This window comes from Lolium rigidum, chromosome 5 (assembly GCF_022539505.1).
Source record: "Lolium rigidum isolate FL_2022 chromosome 5, APGP_CSIRO_Lrig_0.1, whole genome shotgun sequence".
Taxonomy (NCBI): domain Eukaryota; kingdom Viridiplantae; phylum Streptophyta; class Magnoliopsida; order Poales; family Poaceae; genus Lolium; species Lolium rigidum.
Window position 1 is genome coordinate 235,722,452 of NC_061512.1, and position 21,091 is coordinate 235,743,542.

The window sequence follows — 21,091 nt, forward strand, 5'->3', positions numbered from 1 at the left end:
ACATTGTAGTAAACAACCTCTTATAACTCATATTGAAACAAGTATAAGGTAATCACAAGTAAAGGTGCATGAGAGATCATAATTGGTGATGGCAAACTTCGTTCTTGGTCAGAGAACAATTAATAGATTATATTTATCTTCTTGAGCAGCGCTCTCATGTTTAAAGTTTATAATGCACAACTTGCATACTCAATCATAATGGTCTCTTCATAATCATTGATAACTTGCAAAGCTATATTCATTCAGATAAAACTTGTACTAAACAAGGAAGAATAAAAGACATGATGTAGCAAATCACAATATAATGGTTTGATCACAACTACTCAAATGCTTGCTTGAGATGGAGAGAAATAGGTTTACTGCCTCAACATAAAGTAGAAGACATGCCCTTCGCAGAGGGAAGCAGGGATTAAATCATGTGCTAGAGCTCTTTCAGTTTTGAAATCATATAGAGATAATAAAAGTAACATTTTGAGAGGTGTTTATTGTTGTCAACGACTGGTAGCGGGTACTCTAACCCCTTGCCGTACAACCTCCTAAGAGCGGCTCCCATAATATTTTCCTTTTGTGTGGCACTCCTTCCAACCTTTCTTTCACAAACCATGGCCAACCGAATCCTCGGTGCCCGCCAACAATCTCATACCATGAAGGAGTGCCTTTTTATTTTAGCTTTATGATGATGATGACACTCCCCCCAACCTTTGCTTACACAAGCCATGGCTAACCGAATCCTTCGGTGCCGTCCATCAATCACATACCATGGAGGAGTGTCTATTTAGTTTAATTAATTTGGGACCGGGAATCCCATTGCCAGCTCTTTTTGCAAAATTATTGGATGAGCGGATGAAGCCACTAGTCCATTGGTGGAAATTGCCCAACAAGATTGAAAGATAAAACACCACATACTTCCTCATGAGCTATGAAACATTGACACAAATAAGAGATACTAAGTTTTGAATTGTTTAAAGGTAGCACATGAAGTATTTACTTGGAATGGCAGAAAATACCATGTAATAGGTAGGTATGGTGGACACAAATAACATAGGTTTGGTTGAAGGTTTGGATGCACGAGAAGTATTCCCTCTCAGCACAGGTCTTTGGCTAGCAAGGTTAATTAGCAAGCATAAGAGTCGAGGGAAACAAACAAATATACATATGATAGAAACAATCATGTATCTTCCTTGTAAGCACAAACAATTTTAACTTCAGAATAATGAACTATAAGCTAACAAGAAAGACAATGAAACATCTACATGTATTTCTCTTTTCTATTTAAACCTCAAAGTGTTGTTGCTATTGACCAATGCTAAGTTTGCCAAAACCAAATAGATTTATTCAATGCTCCCAAAGTGTCAAGTGGGCCCACCCTGGCTCCTCCTGGCTCCTCCTTCTGGCTTCCTTCGTCATCTTGAAAAATAGGATTTTTGGTATAATTTCCTTCCACAGTTGATCTTCCGAAATATTGCGTTCTGACGGTGCTTTTTCCAGCGAGAATCCCGGCTCCGGTGTTCGATCCTCCAATAATGATGAAACATGCAAAATAGATGAAATAACATAAGTATTGTGTCCCAATATGAAATATATCAATGAATAACAGCAAATTATGATATAAAATAGTGATGCAAATTGGACGTATCAATGTGCCAAAGGGTCCCAATCTTGGTTCTCCATGTGTATATGTCCTAAACAAACCTAAAAGAATGAAAAAGTACATTGGTGCACCCTCGCGCGGAGAAATCTAGGGGGGTAGACCCGCCGGGAGCACACGTTCCGCTGTTTTGGGGGAGGAGGGGAGAACGACCGCCGGAGCACCGGAACCCCACCAAATCTTGCATGTGGGCCTATGATATGTGTCAAAGTGTGGTGCAAGGTATAATGGTGCAAAAGTAGCTCCCCTAAACCCTAAATCTGGGAGGCTTCGTGCCCTAAACCCTCTAAACCCCTAAACCACAACACCGGAGCTGCAGAACCATGCATCATAAACCCTAACCCTAACACTAAACCCTAAACCTATACCTAACCATAAATACTTACCTTTAAACTAAACCCTAGCCCTACCCCCTAAACCCTAGCCCTAACCCTACACCTAACCCTAACCAGTAGATCCAGCTCACCGTCGATCGTGTGATAATGGCTCGAGCTGCGTGTGTATGTGACAAAGGGTCCCAATATTGGTTCTCCATGTGTATATGTCCTAAACAAACCTAAAAGAATGAAAAAGTACATTGGTGCACCCTCGCGCGGAGAAATCTAGGGGGTAGACTCGCCGGGGCACACGTTCCGCTGTTTTGGGGGGGAGGAGGGGGAGAACTACCGCCGGAGCACCGGAACCCCACCAAATCTTGCATGTGGGCCTATGCTATGTGTCAAAGTGTGGTGCAAGATCTAATGGTGCAAAAGTAGTTCCCCTAAACCCTAGACCCTAGCCCTAACCCTACACCTAACCCTAACCAGTAGATCAGGCACACCCTCGATCGTGTGATAATGGCTCGAGCTGCGGGTATATGTGCCAAAGGGTCCCAATCTTGGTTCTCCATGTGTATATGTCCTAAACAAACCTAAAAGAATGAAAAAGTACATTGGTGCACCCTCGCGCGGAGAAATCTAGGGGGTAGACCCGCCGGGGCACACGTTCCGCTGTTTTGGGGGGAGGAGGGGGAGAACGACCGCCGGAGCACCGGAACCCCACCAAATCTTGCATGTGGGCATATGATATGTGTCAAAGTGTGGTGCAAGGTGTGATTCACCAAATGGTGCATGGCATGGATCCCCGGTCTGACATTCCTCACCTTCGGGGATAACACTTACTGATTCACGGACGTGTACGGTGAAGTGTCCCGCCGCGGGTATATCGGGGGCTAGACTGTGCCAAAGGGTGCCACACATGGTTTTCCATATGTACATGGACTAAACAAACCTAAACCTATGAAAAGGTATATTGGTGGAACCTCGCGCGGAGAAATCTAGGGGGTAGACCATCCGGGGCCCACAGACAGCCGTTTTTAGGGGGAATGACCCCCGGAGCACCGGAATGCCACCAAAACTTGCAAGTGGACCTAAAACCTAACCCTAACAAAGCTAAAAGAATGAAAAATTACATTGTGCACCCTCGCGCGGAGAAATCTACGGGGGTAGACCCGTCGTCCCGCTGTTTTTGGGGAAGGAGGGGGACGGCCGCCGGAGCACCGGAACCCTGATATATGTGGGGGTTGAACATGGAGACTAATTTTGTATTGCACATTGTCTAATAAATAGTCATAAAAAAGAAAAACTAATTAACAAAATAAATATAAGTATTAGATGAAATAAAATAGTTAGAAAAACAAATAAAATGTATGTTGGCGCACGGCAAAGAAGACAACGCACGGCAAAGGACCCTTTGTCGTGCAACTAGTCTGTCGCACGGCAAAGGGGCGAGACACGGCAATGCCCAGGGCCTTTGCCGTGCATTATTTCTTTGCCGTGCGGCTTGTAGGACTTTGCCGTCTACGTTTCTTTGCCGTGCGCTTTCTTTGGACTTTGCCGTGAGAAGTTTCTTTGTCGTGCGCCAAGTCTATCTTTGCCGTGCTTGGTTTCATTGCCGTGCGCTGCTCCCAGACTTTGCCGTGCTTGTGTTCGTTGCCGTGCGTCCTACTGTGTGCTCACGGCAGAGATTTCTTTGCCGTGCAGTAGCTCACGGCAAAGAAAAGCCGCACGGCGACGCCTGTTTTTCCCGTAGTGACTGGAATATCCAACCGACGACCGGCAAGATTTGTCCTCCAAGGCCCACCGGGCTTCTCACAACTTCGACATTGGATCAATGTTGTTGACCAACCTTTGGACCTCCTCCAACCTCAAGTTGTTCAATGAATTGACTAGGTGAGTTTCTTTGTGCTTTATCCATTTTTTTATTTTTTGGCAATCGAATTCAACATAGTCAATTCTATACTGTAGATGTTGAGGTCGATGGAGAGATGATCTTCGACGACTCTTCGTCGGAGGAGACACCGCTTTTTTCTAGGAAGTTAAGTTTAATGGATTGGTACGGAACCGCTTCTATTTACTAGACCAAACATAATGAGTTAAAGAACAAGAAGCCATTTTAGAGGCTAAATCATAAGAGATCTTGTAGAGCTGATCGAAGCCTATTTCAGTCACTTCCTTTAACAAGAATTAACTTGTGACTGGATGGTTAGGAGGGCACTGGCGCGTCTAGCCCACCAGAGCTCAAACTCCTGGTTTAACACTTTGGTGTCTTATAAATGGTAAAATATTTTTTCACTGGGGGTGATGTTCCCGTCGATAGCAAGGCGTCTGTGGTAACTTTGTCAATCTCAAGAGCCGATGGATTAGTTTGAGCATTCATAGAATTGAGTATATGCATTTATTTGTGAGCATCTGTTTGTTAGGAAAAATCACTGCCTTTAACTTTTGGATGGCAGGGCTCGCTGAATATACTGGTGCCACAATGTCATGTCATGTCATGTGCCTGGTCGCTCCAAAGTTTCCACCACTGTTTATGTTTGAAAGGAATTAAGCTTCCACCACTGGTACCAGTACTATACTGCTTGGCAACACTCGTACATGGCCGTCATTTTATAGGAGCTGTTGGCGCGGATCAGAAGAAGGCTGGCAGCGCCGGAAAAGGGATCCAGTCCCCGTGGACTGATTTGGGCAATACTGCAGGTACGTACTATAGTGATTAGTCTCTCCTGTGGACTTAGTGGTTGAGGCGTCAACGTGCATCCCGCATTCACCCCTAATTAATTTGGCATCATTTCCATGACAGCACCGGCCCTCTTCTCTTCTCTTTTGACGTGAACCCGGCCGATCAAGAACGACGACATACGTACGTAGCACGATACAAAGCGACATGTTAGCACGTACCTGTCTATCCGGGGGCTGCATCTGCGTGTCTGTGTACAGGGCGTTCTTATGCTGTTCAGGGCGTTTGTCCATATCAATATACGATTATACGTGCGTACGAGTGAAAAGTCCGAATGGGCGGCAGTGTCGGTGTTGCATGCATGCCGCCAGTGCTAGTTCAACTTGAGAACCATCGGACTTGCATCACTTTTCCTGCACGATATTTCTGTAAGTGGGGGTTGCAACTATAATTACAGTTGCAAGTCAGATTATAAATAAAAAATAATTAATTGCAAGTGAGCTCCACTGAAGATTTTTTTATGTTGCAACTAAATCTAAGTACAACTCTAAAGCTGCAAGTGAGTTCTAAATTAGATAACCAAATTTTGGTTGGGAGGGCGGTGGCACCGCCGGGTCACCAAGGATCAAACCTTTTTTTTCGAGAGCACGCGTAGAGCGTGTCTTATCTTTATAGAAGAGAGCAACAATATTTACAAGAATCGGCAACCAGATGCGAACATCATGACGAGGACACACGCACACCAACCCCCCTCCGCCTAAGGCCTACTCTCTCGCTACTCCTATCCTCCCTCCTCTCTTGACCCTCTCTCAAAGGTGGAACTCATCTCTAATCTCATCTACCATTTGGCCGACATTCTTCTGCTTCCTCACCTCTCCGAAAGCTCTCGCGTTCCGTTGCTTTCAGTGCATCCATGTCGTGCAAATAACCATCGAGTCGAAGCGCTTCCTGTCAATCCTCCTCACTCGCTTGCGGGCCTCCGTCCACCATCTCTGTAGATTGTCTGTGGAACCTGGGTCGGCAAGTTGTAGGCTCGCACTGCTTAGAACTCTGCACCACACCTATCTCGCATAAGGACATAGGACTAGACACTACGGGAACCCGCCAAGCTGCCGGCGGCCGGCGGCCGTCGGTACAGCCTGCCTCGCCGTCGGCCCACGTCTGTGCCGACGGCAACCGTCGGCACCTTGCCGTCGGCACAGACAAAGTTACCGTCGGCACAGGCTGGCCGTCGGCACAGCATCCTGTGCCGACGGCAAAGCCGTCGGCATAGAAATAACGCCGTTTGGCAATTTTGGCTCGAAATTTTTGAATTTTTTTTTTCAAATTTTTTCAAATTTTTTTTAAATTTTTTTTATCCCAACTTTTTCAATCTCTCACATGCACCATTTTAACTCTAACTACACTTAATATTAGGTACCATTTTAACTCTAACTACACTTAATATTAGGTCAAATTCCACTCATGATCAGACTTCCCGGTCAGTCACCCATCCTCACACTACTCCACCCCTAGCACGCTTAACTTCTCGGTTCCATTTAGACTAGATTCCATGAAAGAAATGACACCTTATTGACAATAATACCATATCAATACTATTAACCCTTATTACTTGATGTCGCGCATCATTAAATTTTGAATTCCAAACAATTACCTACATAAACTACAAGAATAAGTATATTAATCTTGAATTCAAATGGACAATAAAATGATTTATTTTTTTCTTTTTTATTTAATATGGAATAATTAATATTTTTAAATCTGTAAATCAAAATTTGACAAATAATATGTCTAAATCGATTAGAAAAATGAGAGGAATCCAAATATGACATCTATATCATATTTTGAATCTAAAAATAATTTTTCCAAAAATTTATGAGCATTAAATCATGTACCAGTAGTTCAAATCTGGCGGGCCTCCTGCCGATTCGGCAGGAATTTGTCATTTTCATGAGGGATGGATGGAAAGGTTCCAGATACACCGGTTAAGAAATTTTCCATCTTAGTTGGTCTATTATTTTTGAAAAATGTGTTGGTACCAATGTGAAACTTTAATTTGGTGGTTGCTTCACAAAACACCCCGTTTTCGACACCTCAAAAATGGAAAATGATTTTTTCGTGCGATGAAATGGAAAACTTCCTCCTACAACATCGTAAGAAATCCCAAGATGCACATGTGTGCACAATATGGGCACATTATCACAAACTATGCCACGATTCTATCCATAACATTGGTTGTTTGACCTAAATGTCATGAAACCTCGAACATGATAGCTCATTTTGTGAAGGATTTTTTGTGATGTTCGCAATTTTCCAACTTTAATATTTTTCCTTGCAAATTTGACACATAATATGACACCACGCGAAGGTTTCACATTGTTTGGATCGTTTTTGAAATTTTTATGCCCGTTTCAAACTATATTCAAAACGGCGGGCAAGAAGATCCTTTGCCCGGGGCTGAGGCTCGCCAAACTTGCACTAGATCTCTGATGAAATAGCATGTTGTGAACCTAAAAATTATTTTTACAAAAAATCCTGAGCATTATATCATGTACCTGTAGTTCAAATCTGGTCGGCCTCCTGCCGATTCGGCAGAATTTGTCATTTTCATGAGGGGTGGACGGAAAGGTTACATATACACCGGTTTAGAAATTGTCCATATTATGTGGTCTAATATTTTTGAAAAATGTGTTGGTACCAATGTGAAACATTAATTTGGTGGTTGCTTCACAAAACACTCTGTTTTCGACTCCTCAAAAATGGAAAATGATTTTTTCGTGCGATGAAATGGAAAATTTCCTCCTACAACATCGTAAGATATCCCAAGATGCACATGTATGCACAATATGGGCACATTATCACAAACTATGCCACGATTCTATCCATATCATTGGTTGTTTGACCTAAATGTCATGAAACCTCGAACATGATAGCTCATTTTGTGAAGAATTTTTGTGATGTTTGCAATTTTCCAACTTTAATATTTTTGTTGCAAATATGACACATAATATGACACCACGCGAAGGTTTCACATTGTTTGGATCGTTTTCAAATTTTATATGCCCATTTCAAACTATATTCAAAACGGCGGGCAAGAAGATCCTTTGCCCGGGCCTGAGGCTCACCAAAATTGCACTAGATCTCTGATGAAATAGCATGTTGTGAACCTAAAAATGATTTTTACAAAAAATCTTGAGGATTATATCATGTACATGTAGTTCAAATTTGGTCGGTCTCCTACCGATTCGGCAGGAATTTGTCTTTTTCATGAGGGGTGGACGGAAAGGTTCCAGATACACCGGTTAAGAAATTGTCTATCTTATGTGGTCTAGTATTTTTGAAAAATGTGTTGGTATCATTGTGAAATTTTAATTTGGTGGTTGCTTCACAAACACCCCGTTTTCGACACCTCAAAAATAGAAAATCGTTTTTTCGTGCGATGAAATGGAAAACTTCCTCCTGTAACACCGTAAGACATCCCAAGATGCACATGTGTGCACAATATGGGCACATTATCACAAACTATGCGACGATTCTAGCCATAACATTGGTTGTTCTGTGTGAAATCCATAAAACATCAGACATGATAGCTCATTTTTTGAAGATTTTTTGAGATATTTTTAATATTCCGTGTTTCATATTTTTCCAAGATAGATCTTATTTTTCTGAAAATTTTGATATATTATTTGTATTTTTCTGAATTATAATGATTTAGTTATGATTTTTCGAAGATTAATGTGGTAAAATGGAAAATAGCTATGCCGACGGCAAAGCCGTCGGCACAGGGCTGAAATATGTGCCGGTTCTGACGCTGTTACTTCACCGTTACGACGGAGAGGCTGTACCGATGGTCGAAACTGTGCCGACGGTTGCCGTCAGCACAGACCTTCATGTGCCGACGGTTTTCCTGTGCCAACGGCTAACCTGCTGGCCTGGCCGGAACGGGTCATGTGTCGACGGCCCCGATATTTTGCCGTCGGCACAGGATCTGGCCGTCGGCACCTCGGCGCGTTCCCGTAGTGAGAATATGATCCACATTTCCTCGCCATGCAAACATGTAAAGGATCAAACCCTTGTTCGACATTTTGGTGTCTCACAAAGATGAAATATTTTTCGGTGGGAGGCGACGTTTACGTCGATAGCGGGTCCTCTGTGTTGAATTCGTCAATCTCAAGGCTCGACGGGTCAATTTTTAGATTCAGTCTTTCAGATGTGCTCATAGGGACAGGGTGTGCGTACGAAGTGCTTATAGGGTGGAGTCTATGTGCATATTTATGAGTGTTTGTTTATGTACTATATTTGGTAAACATAATGTGAGTTCTAACTAAAAAAAGGTTCACACTATAAAAATATTCATATATATGGTACATTATCGTTGGAAGACATCACTTTACTACCCCTTTGTTTTCCATAGGTTTCCGGGTTTCAATCTCGTAGGTTATTGAGGTACGAAGCCTATATACTTTCTCTGATCCATAATAAATGTCAAAGTTTCCTATAATATTTACTCTGTGTGATTCATTATAAGTGCCTGATTTTTTAATTACAGATTGTATCTCGTAGTATTTTAGAGTTTGTGTAAAGTTTTTTTTAGATTTTTTTTTTGAGAGAATCAGACCCCTTTATTGATCAATAATCAGAGGTATACATAAATCTGCCGGGGGTTCTAGCAACCAAACTTGCCGGCCAGGATTAACAGAAATAAAACTACGAGCCACACGATGGGCCTCTGAATTTGACACCCTATTTTCATGTCTAAAGGACTACACTCGAGAAATCCTTCGCCCAAGCCTTGATCTCATCAATGATCATGCTATAGCTGCCCACAAACTCCTCCTTCAGATTGTTTATGACCTGTAAACAATCCGAGGCGATCACCAAATGCCTTAGCTGAAGATCAGCTGCAAGTGCCAACGCCTCCCTGCACGCCATGACTTCTAGGGTGGCAGGGTCCGAGATATTCTGAATCGACACAGCTGAGGCGCCAATGAAAGAGCCATCTTCCTTCCGGCAGACAACACCCAGTGCTCCGCTCTTCGCCACCTTGGACACAGCTGCATCCACATTCAGTTTAGCAAGCCCCGGGTTCGGAGGAATCCATCTTGGCCGCGGCTGAGCTACACCGCCTTTAGGCTTCTCCGACTCGGTAGTTGACAAGGAGATATCACGGAGATACCCCTCGATGAAACAGTGGGTGGACATAGGACTTTGGAACTCGCCGTCAAAAATAATCTTCCTTCTGGCGTACCAAATTGCCCAAAGTGTCGTCGCCATTGTGATGAATTCTGCTTGCGACAGGGTCTCAAGCAAGTTTTTTTTAGATGTAGAGTTTTTGTATAGTGGATGTGGAATTCCTGAGCGGGCCGGGCACGCCGAAGGCCAATTCAGTGGGCTAAGTCCAATAATTGGTTCCCATTCACCTCGCTTTATTATTGCATGATGGAAATTCAGAGCTCGACAGCCCATCGCTGAAATCTATTTCCCCCGTGCACCCTGAGACGTGTGAAGGCCTGAAAGGCAGAGCCAGAGAGCCTGCAAGGCGCGATCGCCCACGGCCCCAGTCCAGACGCCGCCGTCACGCGCTCTGACGCTAATCCCTAGCTCCCGTTCTTCTACATCGCCCACCTCGTTCTCCTGCCCCGATGCACCGCCTCTCATCTCCCTCGCGGTCTCTCCTCTCCCTCATGGCATCTCGCCGGCGCTGGCCACCAGCGCTCGCGCGACGAGCCCTCCCACTCCTGCCGGATCCCAGTCCACCTGTCCGCCGTCTTGGCTCCCGGTGTGTGCGTGTTTTCTTGGTTCCACTTGTTGCGCCTTTACCTGTTTGCTACTATAGTTTTGGATATGGATTGTTATATATAGCCAGTTTTTGGTTTCTATTTACACTTCTCATGATGATTTCTGAAACCAAAAATATGTTTTCTTGCTCTGATGATGAAAATGTTGTGTAGGACAACCATGGAGGCTATAGATGGCAAGGGTGCTACACGGGGCCCAAAGGTGGACGTCACCGGTCCTGAGGAAGATCCAAGGAGCGAAACCGAGGATCACACGGCTGAATCCGTTGCCAGTGAGGAAGGAGGTTATACTTTGCGTAATGAACTTGCGGCAAGCAGTCACCGCGATGGTTCTATGTACTGGGATATGGATTGGCTTTGGTGGAAACAAGACTTTCGAATTGTAGACCGTGACGAGAGTAAGTGATACATACCATCTCTTTTTTCTAGTATTTTTCATCTCTGTTTTTGAGCAATCCTATTTTTTTGATCTGTTATTGTTAGAGATATGTGATTTATTAGACAATACAGTTTGGGAAATAATGGGTACTAGGTCGACACCAAACGTGGTGCGGCTCTTATCATATATATGGGTATGTATTGTACAAATGCAAATACATGTATCTAACACATGATTTGTTTCGTTGAACATTGGTATCTCATATTTTTACATGAAACATTATCAAGCTGCTTTTTTTGTCATACAATGGCGAATTTACGGAAGGCCCACCAATCTTATGCCATTCACTCGAATATCTTACTACGTGGAGCAACCCTATTGCGATATGATTGTAGTTATATGATTGTAGTTATACTAAGAGTCTCTTCCCGTTCGATTCTCAAAGGATGGAGATTGCTCTCCCGCCTCTTTCTTCTGATTGAGTTGTAGCACTAATGGACTGGAAATCATCCAGACAAACCCTCCTAGCACACCAATCGCATTTATAGGTGAATTTTTTTGTATTCTTTGGTACAAAAGAGAACATCAATTTGTGTTAATATTATCTTTAATCCTCACTAGCCATATATCCATACTTTCTGTGGAAGGATCCGATAAGCTTTTCGAGGCAATGCTTCATTTGTTGTTCCTAAAGAACTTTTCGAGGGAGCAAAATTCCTACTGAAAAGAACATAGATAGTTTATGTTCTCCATTCGGAAATAAGTGTCGTAGATTCATCTAGATTCACATGTACTTATTAGATTAAATGAAGCAACGTAGTTCTCAAACAACATTTTAAGGTTTTTGAATGGCATGTGTTTTTTTTACTGCATTAATTCCTGTTACAAACTTACAATGTAACTTTACTTTTTGTGAAGCTAGGTTGGAGGCAATGACGTTTTCAAATCCCACAGATTGCATCATTCACGATGGAACTTGCATGAAGCATTATGCTCGCGGCATGCTGCAAGTTTTCTCATTGGAGCTTGCTAAAATTCCTATGGATGGTGGCTCAGTAGAGCTGTATGGATATGTAGCAATACGGGATGATCTCGATCCATTGCTTAATTATGTTGTCAATATTAGCAGGGACTTTCCCATCACTGTGCAGCAGGTACACATCCATACCCATCTGCAATTATTTAAAAAAATAAGTCTATCCTAACACCCCCTCGTATCATTTTTTCTGCTTAACTCCCTTAGTTATAAAACCAGGTGTTTGCTCGTTAAATGTATCCACTACTGTCTAAATTAGATCTTGAGGTAGTTTTGAAGGAGGTTTGCCTATGCGGCTCGTTAGTTGGACGGTGCCATGCGGGCAAAACTTCCATGAATAATCATCTAGACACTAGATTTAGATGGAGTTTGGCATTTCAGGGGTCAAATAATCCCAATCACCGCTATGCTTTTTTAACCATTTTGTTTGACACGTGACAAAGATCTTGGTTATCAGTTGCAAAATATTGGCAAACATTGTTACAAGTTAAACATCACAACCTGGGTATTTATCTATATATATTTCTTACTTTTATACAAAGAGCTACTAAATACAATACTGTAATAATTTTGTAGGGTTCTCTCATCAACATGGTTGGCCCAAAGCGAGGCATAGAGATGAGTGACTTTACTCTAATTGAATACGATATGAGGATCAAGATAGGCGATCACGAAAATGATGACCTACAACTGATCGATGGTGCATCACTCATAGGAGATGGAGGCCTATGGAATCAGCCATTCATGCTTGACATCCGTGGCGGAGATGGCGCAGTTAATATGAGTTTATCACGTCTTTGTCGGGCAGTTGAGGCGACTATAGAGATTATCATATTGGAAGTGCAGAGCAATTTTAATCTCTCTCTTGGATGTCTAACTAGTGGGATAGATGAGGATATCCAGATCTTCGATGATTCCATCACTGAGCCACGTGTCTTAAGGAGGTTTGTGGTTGCCGCAGTGAAGGACTCTTTGATAGATTTGAAATTCAAGGTGGAAGCTGTGTCATCCGGTTCAAACCAACATTGTTGTTCATTCAGTGCCAAAACCCACGGGCATGATATTCAAGAGATAAAGATTGATGTGGCTTTGATCTCAGTAAAGGTAACTTGGTCAACCTTGCCTTGTGGCTTTCCTGCTTAAGGTTTGTCCGGACATACTTGTGTATGTATGATGAGCAGGCCAAGAGACTAAAAACCTAGGTAGTCTAGATTCATGGACTTGTGATGAACATAAATAGTATAGTTGTTTCACATTTTGTGTCTTCTCTCCATTAATGTAGTTCCAGGGGTTAGATTAAAAGCATGGAGGAATTTTCCAGGTTGGTACACCGTACACATTCACTCAACTTTGGCGGATGAGACCTGAGAAAATGAGAGCGGATGATGTACCTGACGGACTCCAGTTTCTGACTGAATGGATGCTCATGAATCATGAGTTCTTTGACCAACTGGTCAACTCTAATAAACCTACTGAATCAGGATGATGCACACGACACATTCACTCGACTTCCTTGTGAACTTTCTCTTGCATCCATCAGAAAGCACTGCATCATTTATATTTAAATTGTCCAACCTAAGTAATTAAAGCAGGAACAAGGAATTTAAACGTTGGACCAAGGTCTCCCTAGCGATTACTTATACGCTTCCGACATCAGAGCTTACTGCAGTCGGTGTACCGGAATGACATTTGCCCGACAGTCATATCAAACAGCATCTGTATATTCTGCTGCTGGAAATTGCCAAGCACCGAAGTCGACCCTGACGTTGTTCCTTCAATAATGCTCAGGCAAAAGGACGAGTCCTCCTCGTTGAAGTACATGTAGTTGTCCCTGTGCAGCCTCATATCCGCACCGCCGGTAAAGTCCAGCCTCGTATCCCCATCGCCGGCGAAGTGCAGCACCATGTCCGGCATGATTGGAAGTTGCCGCTCACCATTTGGCGCGGGAAAGCAAGGGCTGTCCAGGCTAGACGCGTTCGCCACCGGCTGCCCGAGCACGGCAGCCACATGGTGGACGACCACCCTGAAAGCGCTTTCATCAAGGGCTGTGAAGATGGTGCCGGAGTCCACGATCATGCCCCCGGTGCCGTCGGCACGCAGCGCGAAGGTGTCGTTCGGGATCGGCAGGCGGGCGTCGCCGAGCGATATGCCCTCCAGGGAGACGTAGTAGCGCGACGGTATCCGCGGGTTCTGCAACAGCGGCGTCGACTGCACCAGAACGGCATCGCCCTCGGCAATGTCCGCTAGAGACCCGAACATGAAGGGGCTGCCTAGGCTAGAGTTGAAGAAATCGGTGAGGCAGTAGGAGAACTTGCCGGCCCCTAGCTGCGCCACCAGGGAGAGCGTCCCTCGGCCGAGGCCGACCGTCCCCGTGGAGTTGTACGAGGCGCCCCCGTTGTCGGCGCCGCAGCCGAACGCGACGCCATGAGCCGCGCTAGAGGTCGAACTAGATCCGAAGGTGATCGTCTCCGTCCCCAAGATCCCCGTCGAGTAGGCGCCGTCGCCGTAGGCGTAGCGGTACCTGCAGACTGGCGAGGAGGAGCAGTTGCGGCTCCATATGGGCAGGCAGGTGGCGCTGGAGCAGGCCACCGGGGAGAAGCTGGATGAGGCGGAGGTGTCGTAGATGGGCGTGTCCTGTGGGAAGCACAGCTTGCACGGCTGGCACTGCGTCCAGGTGAGGTCGCTGCCGGTGTCGGCCAGAGCGATGAATGCCACCGGCGGCGTCCCGATGGCGAGCTCCATGAGGTACTCGGCTTGGCCCGAGTAAAGCCTAGCGCTGCTGTCCGAGCTGGAAGAGGTTATGGAATAACCCGACGTCGCTCGGAGGCGATTCCTATGAGCGGCTCGGCGTATCAGCTCGGCCTTGGTGAAGCCGCCTTTGGAGTCGACGTGGGTGAGCGCAGCGCGGTAGCCTGACTGCGCCAAACTCGAACTGGCCAGTGAGGCAAGTAGGAGCAAGATGAGAGCCCTGCAAGGGACCCATGCATCTAACCATGGATGATCGATGCAAAGCTTCCAAGTAGGAGCAAGATAAGAGCTGCTAGCTGGGCGCCTGAGCTTGAAGTGTCATGCTGAAACTTGCGAGCTTATTTGTAGAAGCTCAGGTCTGTATGCATCTTTTCAAGACTGCCCCTCTTGACAAGGTCATAATCAAAGAGAATACATGACAACAGGAAGAAGATGGTTAACATCTTTTGTCGACAGCGATGGGCATAATATTGATCCTTGTATGGTTCTCTGGCATATAGATATACAGAAGAATACATATAGCGGAGTGGAACGGCTGCTTGGATTTGATTTTGGCGCCAACGATCTACCCCTAGTACATCGGACCTGCTCGGTGCTGCCACTTGCCGGCACTAGAAACACCGGGGAAGAAGTAAACGAGCCGGCAAGGAACAGGCCCTTGGGATTTAGAGCCTTCAGTGGTGATGAATGCAAGATAACAAGTTGAGGCTTTACCATAAAAACCGAATTTCTATGAATTTTTTTTACAAAATAAATTATTTGTGCAGGATGTGACATTTTCATGCTTTGGTGATGAGAACTGCGATAAATATGATAGGCCAATTCTTTGGGTCTTCCGGGTGAACTTTTCATCCCTAGAACAAAGCTACAAAATCATTACCCTAGAACCGGAGATTCCTGATGGCATTTCTTGGAACCTGAATGCCCAGACCCAGTGGCATCTACACAACTGCAGCTGCCTTTTTTCGACAAAGGGCGTTTTATTACTTAAAAATTCAAGCATTACATCCAGCCTCACATAACTAAGATGTACACAGCCGTTCGAGTATCGAGTCTGAAAAACAAATAAAAGATGGATAAAAAGGAACTAAAATAGACTACGCTTCGTTGACTCCAATCCGCCTAATATGCAGCCACCCATGTTAGAAAATAAACTCTTTGGCCGTGTTCTCCAACCGTGTAGACACCTCAATAAATAGGTCTCGGTCCTCCGAGCGCTGAAGTGGCGAACATGAATGGAGCAAGACCGTACATCGGTAAATTACCTGCATGAGAGAATAATTTGTCATTGAAAACTTTGTCATTTCTACATAGCCACAACGACCATACAACTGCAATCGTGCCCACTCTAATAAGCGTTTTATACATAGTATCTACCCCAATTTAGCCAATTGCCAAATATATTTGCAACGCTATGAGGCGGGTATGTAGAACCCATCTGCTCACCATATAGATCTAGCAAATCTACAGTTGAAAAAAGATGTTTTATTGTCTCATCTTGATGACAGAAAACACATCTCTTACAACCGTGCCAGTTACGTTTAACAAGGTTATCTTTGGTTAAAATCACACCTCGACGAAGGTACCATGCAAAAACTTTCGTTTTCAGTGGTATCTTCATCTTCCAAATAAATTTATTATTGAGAATCGATTGAATGGGAATGGTCAGCGCTCTATACATTAAATTAACCGAGAAAACACCATTCTTGGTAAGGTCTCATTGAAATTCATCAGTCCCATAAAAACTGCAGCTGCCAAGACTAAATTCTTTCGGTCTTCCGTTTGTGGATCCCACAGCCTTCGTGTGGGACAACTGGGTGCCCCCGAAGTGCAAAGCTTTTGCCCGACTTGCCTCTCATAACGGCTTTGGACTGTTGACCGCCTTACAAAGAGGGGTTGGCCGCATGAGCCACTCTGCCAGCTTTGCAGAATCGCGCCAGAGACTTACACTGACCTCTTATGTGCCCCACCTTCCATCATATGCATCGACACCCTTTGGGGCCACTTTGCTCGGCATAAAGGTCTTCGGTCCGCAACGCTAGGATTTTCAACAAGTCCTCTATGCCCTCCATTCTAATCTTAGGGATTAAGGAGGTAGGTCTAGCCTGGATTGCAACCGGGACTAAGCACTACGCATAGATTGTCGCTTAGGGTGGTATTTTCACGTTGCTATTTTTCTGGTGGCCTTGCTTTGTCATGTAATTTGTTTGTTATAAAAGCAAATATATATATTCTGCTTCGGTCGTAGATTGGGCAACAACAGATTGTAACGTTGTCTTCCAACTCACAGCACATCCACTAACAGTGAACACATAACCTGTGAGGGATCTTCTCTTATCCAAATTGGCAGCAAAATCTGAATCCACATAGCCTACGAGTCCCTCACCGGTCTTCCCAAACTTCAAACATTAACCGCCTCCCGACCCCCTCCCGACCCCCTCCTCAACCCTAACCGCCGCCGCCGGTAGCGCCGCTGGGGCAAAGACCCACGGGGCGTGGCGGTGGCGGGGGCCTTTCCTCGCCGACGGGGGGGACGCGGACGGGCTCTCCCCTGCTCGACGCACGCGGCGGCGGCCGGCGCGGATGGTGATGGGCGGCGGCGGCTCTTGCACTGCGGCCCCCCCTCCCCTCCCGTAGGCTTCCACCCGCAGCACACCGGTAGGGGCTGGTGGTTGGCGGCGGCCAGGCCCTCGGTCTGCGCCATGCCCTCCCCCCGCCTCTCGTCGGTGCGTGGAGGCGATCTCAGGCTTCTTCCGCGTCACGAGGGCACCCTGGGCAGCAGCCTTGGGTTCAACGGAGGAGGTGGCTCTCTTCTACGCCGGAGAGGGTCGGCCTGCGGTTGGTGGTGGTGGATCTTTTGATCTATCACCGCGATCCGGCGGCGAGATGGAGGAGCATGGAAGCCGGCGTTGGTGTCGCCGGTGGAGGGTTGGATTGGCCAGCCCGAGATGGTCGCCGACGTGGGGGTCCGACCTGTATAAAGGCGGCGGTCCTAGAGCCTCTCTTGCGTGAAGACGAGGACCTACCGGAGGCCTGGACTCGTGGTCTGGCCGGTGGGTTGAGTTCCGGAAGGCTCTGCCGGTGAACGTAACAGTGCTTTGCCTGGATTTTGATGGATCAGAGGTATTCGGTCGTGCGCACCCATGCTTTTATTCAGACCGATTGGTTCTGGAGGGAGCGGCGCGAAGCTCTTTTTCTGTGTTGACGTCAAGTGACTATGGATCAATGATGAAAGTCGGAAGAAGAGAATTTCATGAAGGCCAGAGGGGAGGACTAGCTAAGGGAGGTTCAAGTCTCCGCGCTGTTGAGAGACTTGCTTGGTGTTCCGGATTTCACAGCAGCGGTATGAAAGTGGGGGCGACAACACAGGTGAAGTGCAGAGTCCTACCTTTCAGGGTGAAAACCCAAGGTCTGGCCTTAACTGGTTGTGCCTGGCAATGGCCTTGGTGGAGGCATTGTTTTGAGAGTGGAGACTATCTTCAGGGTGAAAACCTAAGATCTTTGATCGGGCGACGACGGTGTTTGAACACTGTTCCCTTCTTGGAGGCGTCGTTTTTTGGAGAGTCTGTAATTCAAGTGTTGTCTTGGCGGTAGATGTATTGCTGTTGTTAGGCCCGAGATACTGTAGCGGGACTTTTGTTTCTTAGTTTTCTTTTTCCTTTTTTTGGCTGTGTGCATCCGTAGTGCTATTAGGGTGGTGCGTTGTTGCAGAGACTGGGTGTAATTGGTATCTTCTTGATATTAATATATTCTCTTTATCGAAAAAATGTAATGTGTTTGTGGCTTAGGCCAGCCTTGAACTGTATTTTCCCCTTCTTAATCGATGAAAAGGTAGAGCTCCTGCCCCGTTTGGAGAAAAAAAATGACATGGCATGTCTTGAACAAGAACTACGGAAAAAAATGGATATTTTCTCCAATAATAACTACTGATTGTGCGATATATCACATGATATCCGAACTCCGACATTTCAAAGCTGCACCCATATAAACCGGATATCTGATATTTTGAATCTTGGCAAGGACACCGAAAGTGCACATATAAACAACAAACCTAACCCTTACATAGTTACATTGACCGTAATTTTGTATAATAAGATGGCAATTAGTTACAAAAGCAATGGTGCATTTGCTAGTGGCTTTATTTCTGACTCACTGGAATGTTCCAGAACTGTGCCTGCATAATCACCTAGAATGTTCTAGAAGCTGCTCATCTTATTTATCATCCGTTCATTGAAACATCATTGCCAAATTAACATGTCTCACAGTGGCACGAAAAATCATGTTTTTTTATTCCAGGGAATTTTTGTTGGGATGTGAGTTTGTGACTATCGATGTTTTGTTGCATCTTTTGTGTGTACGTTTTATGTTTAAGTAAGCCGGCCGGGGCTAAGTTCCCCATTTAAAAAAAATTATGTTTAAGTTGTTCCGTTTCAGGCAGCTTCTGTCACTGAGATGTCAAGGATTAATTTTAAACGAACAAAGACAGAGATGCACCCTACTTTTGGTTTTGAAGGTCCGATGTAAAAACATGGAATTGGCATTTGTTCAACTTTTATTCGAACTTTGGTATTGCTGGAAAGAAAACGTACGTTTAGCATTCTCGCAAAAGGCCAGGTAGGGGACTTCTAATTTTTTAGGGACGCATTTTGACGGTATGCTATATTGGATCCCCTACTTAATTTTCCTATTTCTTCTCACTAACTATGCCCACATGTGAGATGTGACACACCGTAGAGCAAGATAGAAAAAAAACTATGCTCCGCAGGTAGGTGAGAGCGTCCTCCGCAGGTAGGTGAGAGCGTCGCCCGCCGCCGCGGCGGTTCCTCGCTGGCGACCCCTTCCCCGGCCCCCAACCTCCCTCTCTCCCTTCCCTTCCCTCCCTTGCGTCGCCATGGAGTCCTCAGCCTCGCACCCTCCGGGGTTCTCGCAGCGGTGGCAGGGTGCTGAGAGCTCCGACTCGGTGTCCTCGGCCAGGAACGACCACGTCTCCGGCCTGGGGATCTCCTCCGCCTCGTCTGGGAACAGCGTCGACGCGCCGCGTGCGGAGGTGATGGTGCAGGCCCTGGCGGCGGACCGGGGTCGAGTTCAAGATCGGCTCGTCTAGGAGCAGCCGAGGCCCTCGAAGAAGACGATGTGGCGGCAGGCCGTGGCGCGGTCGCGCCGGAGATGGATGGCCTCTGCTTCTGCTGCTACGAGCCTGGCCACCGGAAGTGGGACTGCACCAACGAGGAGGTTTGCGTCCGATGTTGGCTCAGGGGGCACCCGGCCAGAGGGTGCAAGCGGCCTCGGAGTCCTTCGTCTGAGGAAGAGCTCCAGAATCTTGCGCTGGCCAAGATGGTGTGCCACCGTTCGCCTGTCAGGGGTGAGCCTGCTAGGGCCCTGAGGGGTCCTGGTAGAGAACCTAGTCGTGCGGCCGCTCCTGCGCCTCCTCCGCGACCGCCCACGCCGCCACCTGCGCCTACTCCACCCCCACCTCCGCCACCGCCACCACCACCACCGGCCGCCCCCGTTGCCCCTCTCCCCCCCCCGAGTCTCCCTCCCATGGGTGCGTGGCCGTTGTTGTGCGTGGAGCCGGAGGGCGCACCGAGAAGCCTGTGGGTGCATGAGGCCCTGCGCTGTGCATCATAAGGAGGACTGCAGCCATGTGCGATTTAGAGCGGAGGCTCCGCTTTGCCATGGTGGCCTCTGTCGGAGGACGGAGGTCAGTGGTTGATGACCCACAAGTATAGGGGGTGTATCGTAGTATCTTTGATAAGTAAGAATGTCGATCCCAACGAGGAGCAGAAGGTGTTGACAAGCAGTTTCGATGAAGGATTCACTGTAAATGCTCACAAACAAGTATTCAGGGGATTTTGATATAGCAGATGAATAAAGTACAAGTAAGTAAAGTGCGAGAGAAATAATTGCAGCGAGTGGCCCAATCCTTTTTAGCACAAAGGACAAGCCGGTTTGTTTACTTATAATGACCAAACGTTCTTGAGGACACACGGGAATTTAGTCTAGTGCTTTCGCTTCATATAGCTGATTAATCTTCATTGTTTTGATAAGTGTTGTGTGGGTGAACCTATGCTAATGTACCGCCCTTCCTAGGACTAATACATACTTGTGATTATACCCCTTGCAAACATCCGCAAATACAAGAAAGTAATTAAGATAAATCTAACCACAGACCTTAAACTCCGAGATCCCGCTATCCCTCCCGCATCGATATACTAACGGGGGCTTAGGTTTCGTCACTCCGGCAACCCCGCAATTAGCAAACGAATACAAGATGCACTCCCCTAGGCCCATAAATGGTGAAGTATCATGTAGTCGACGTTCACATGACACCACTAGAAGAATAACACCACAACTTAAATATTATAACATTGAATACTAACCAACATAATTCACTACTAACATTTAGACTTCACCCATGTCCTCAAGAACTAAACGAACTACTCACGAGACATCATATGGAACATGATCAGAGGTGATATGATGAT

The 21,091-nt window shown here is 46.0% G+C and overlaps 1 protein-coding gene and 1 pseudogene across 1 annotated transcript; one reads left to right on the forward strand and one right to left on the reverse strand.

Annotated features, from left to right (window-relative positions):
• The first annotated feature begins 10,603 nt into the window (after positions 1–10,603).
• Positions 10,604–13,001, forward strand: LOC124657270. Its single transcript, XM_047195848.1, has 3 exons — positions 10,604–10,841; positions 11,741–11,976; positions 12,435–13,001. The coding sequence occupies exons 1-3, from the start codon at positions 10,604–10,606 to the stop codon at positions 12,999–13,001; spliced, it is 1,041 nt and encodes a 346-aa protein (XP_047051804.1).
• A 510-nt stretch (positions 13,002–13,511) lies between these two features.
• Positions 13,512–14,853, reverse strand: LOC124652790 (annotated as a pseudogene).
• Between the last annotated feature and the right edge of the window lie 6,238 nt (positions 14,854–21,091).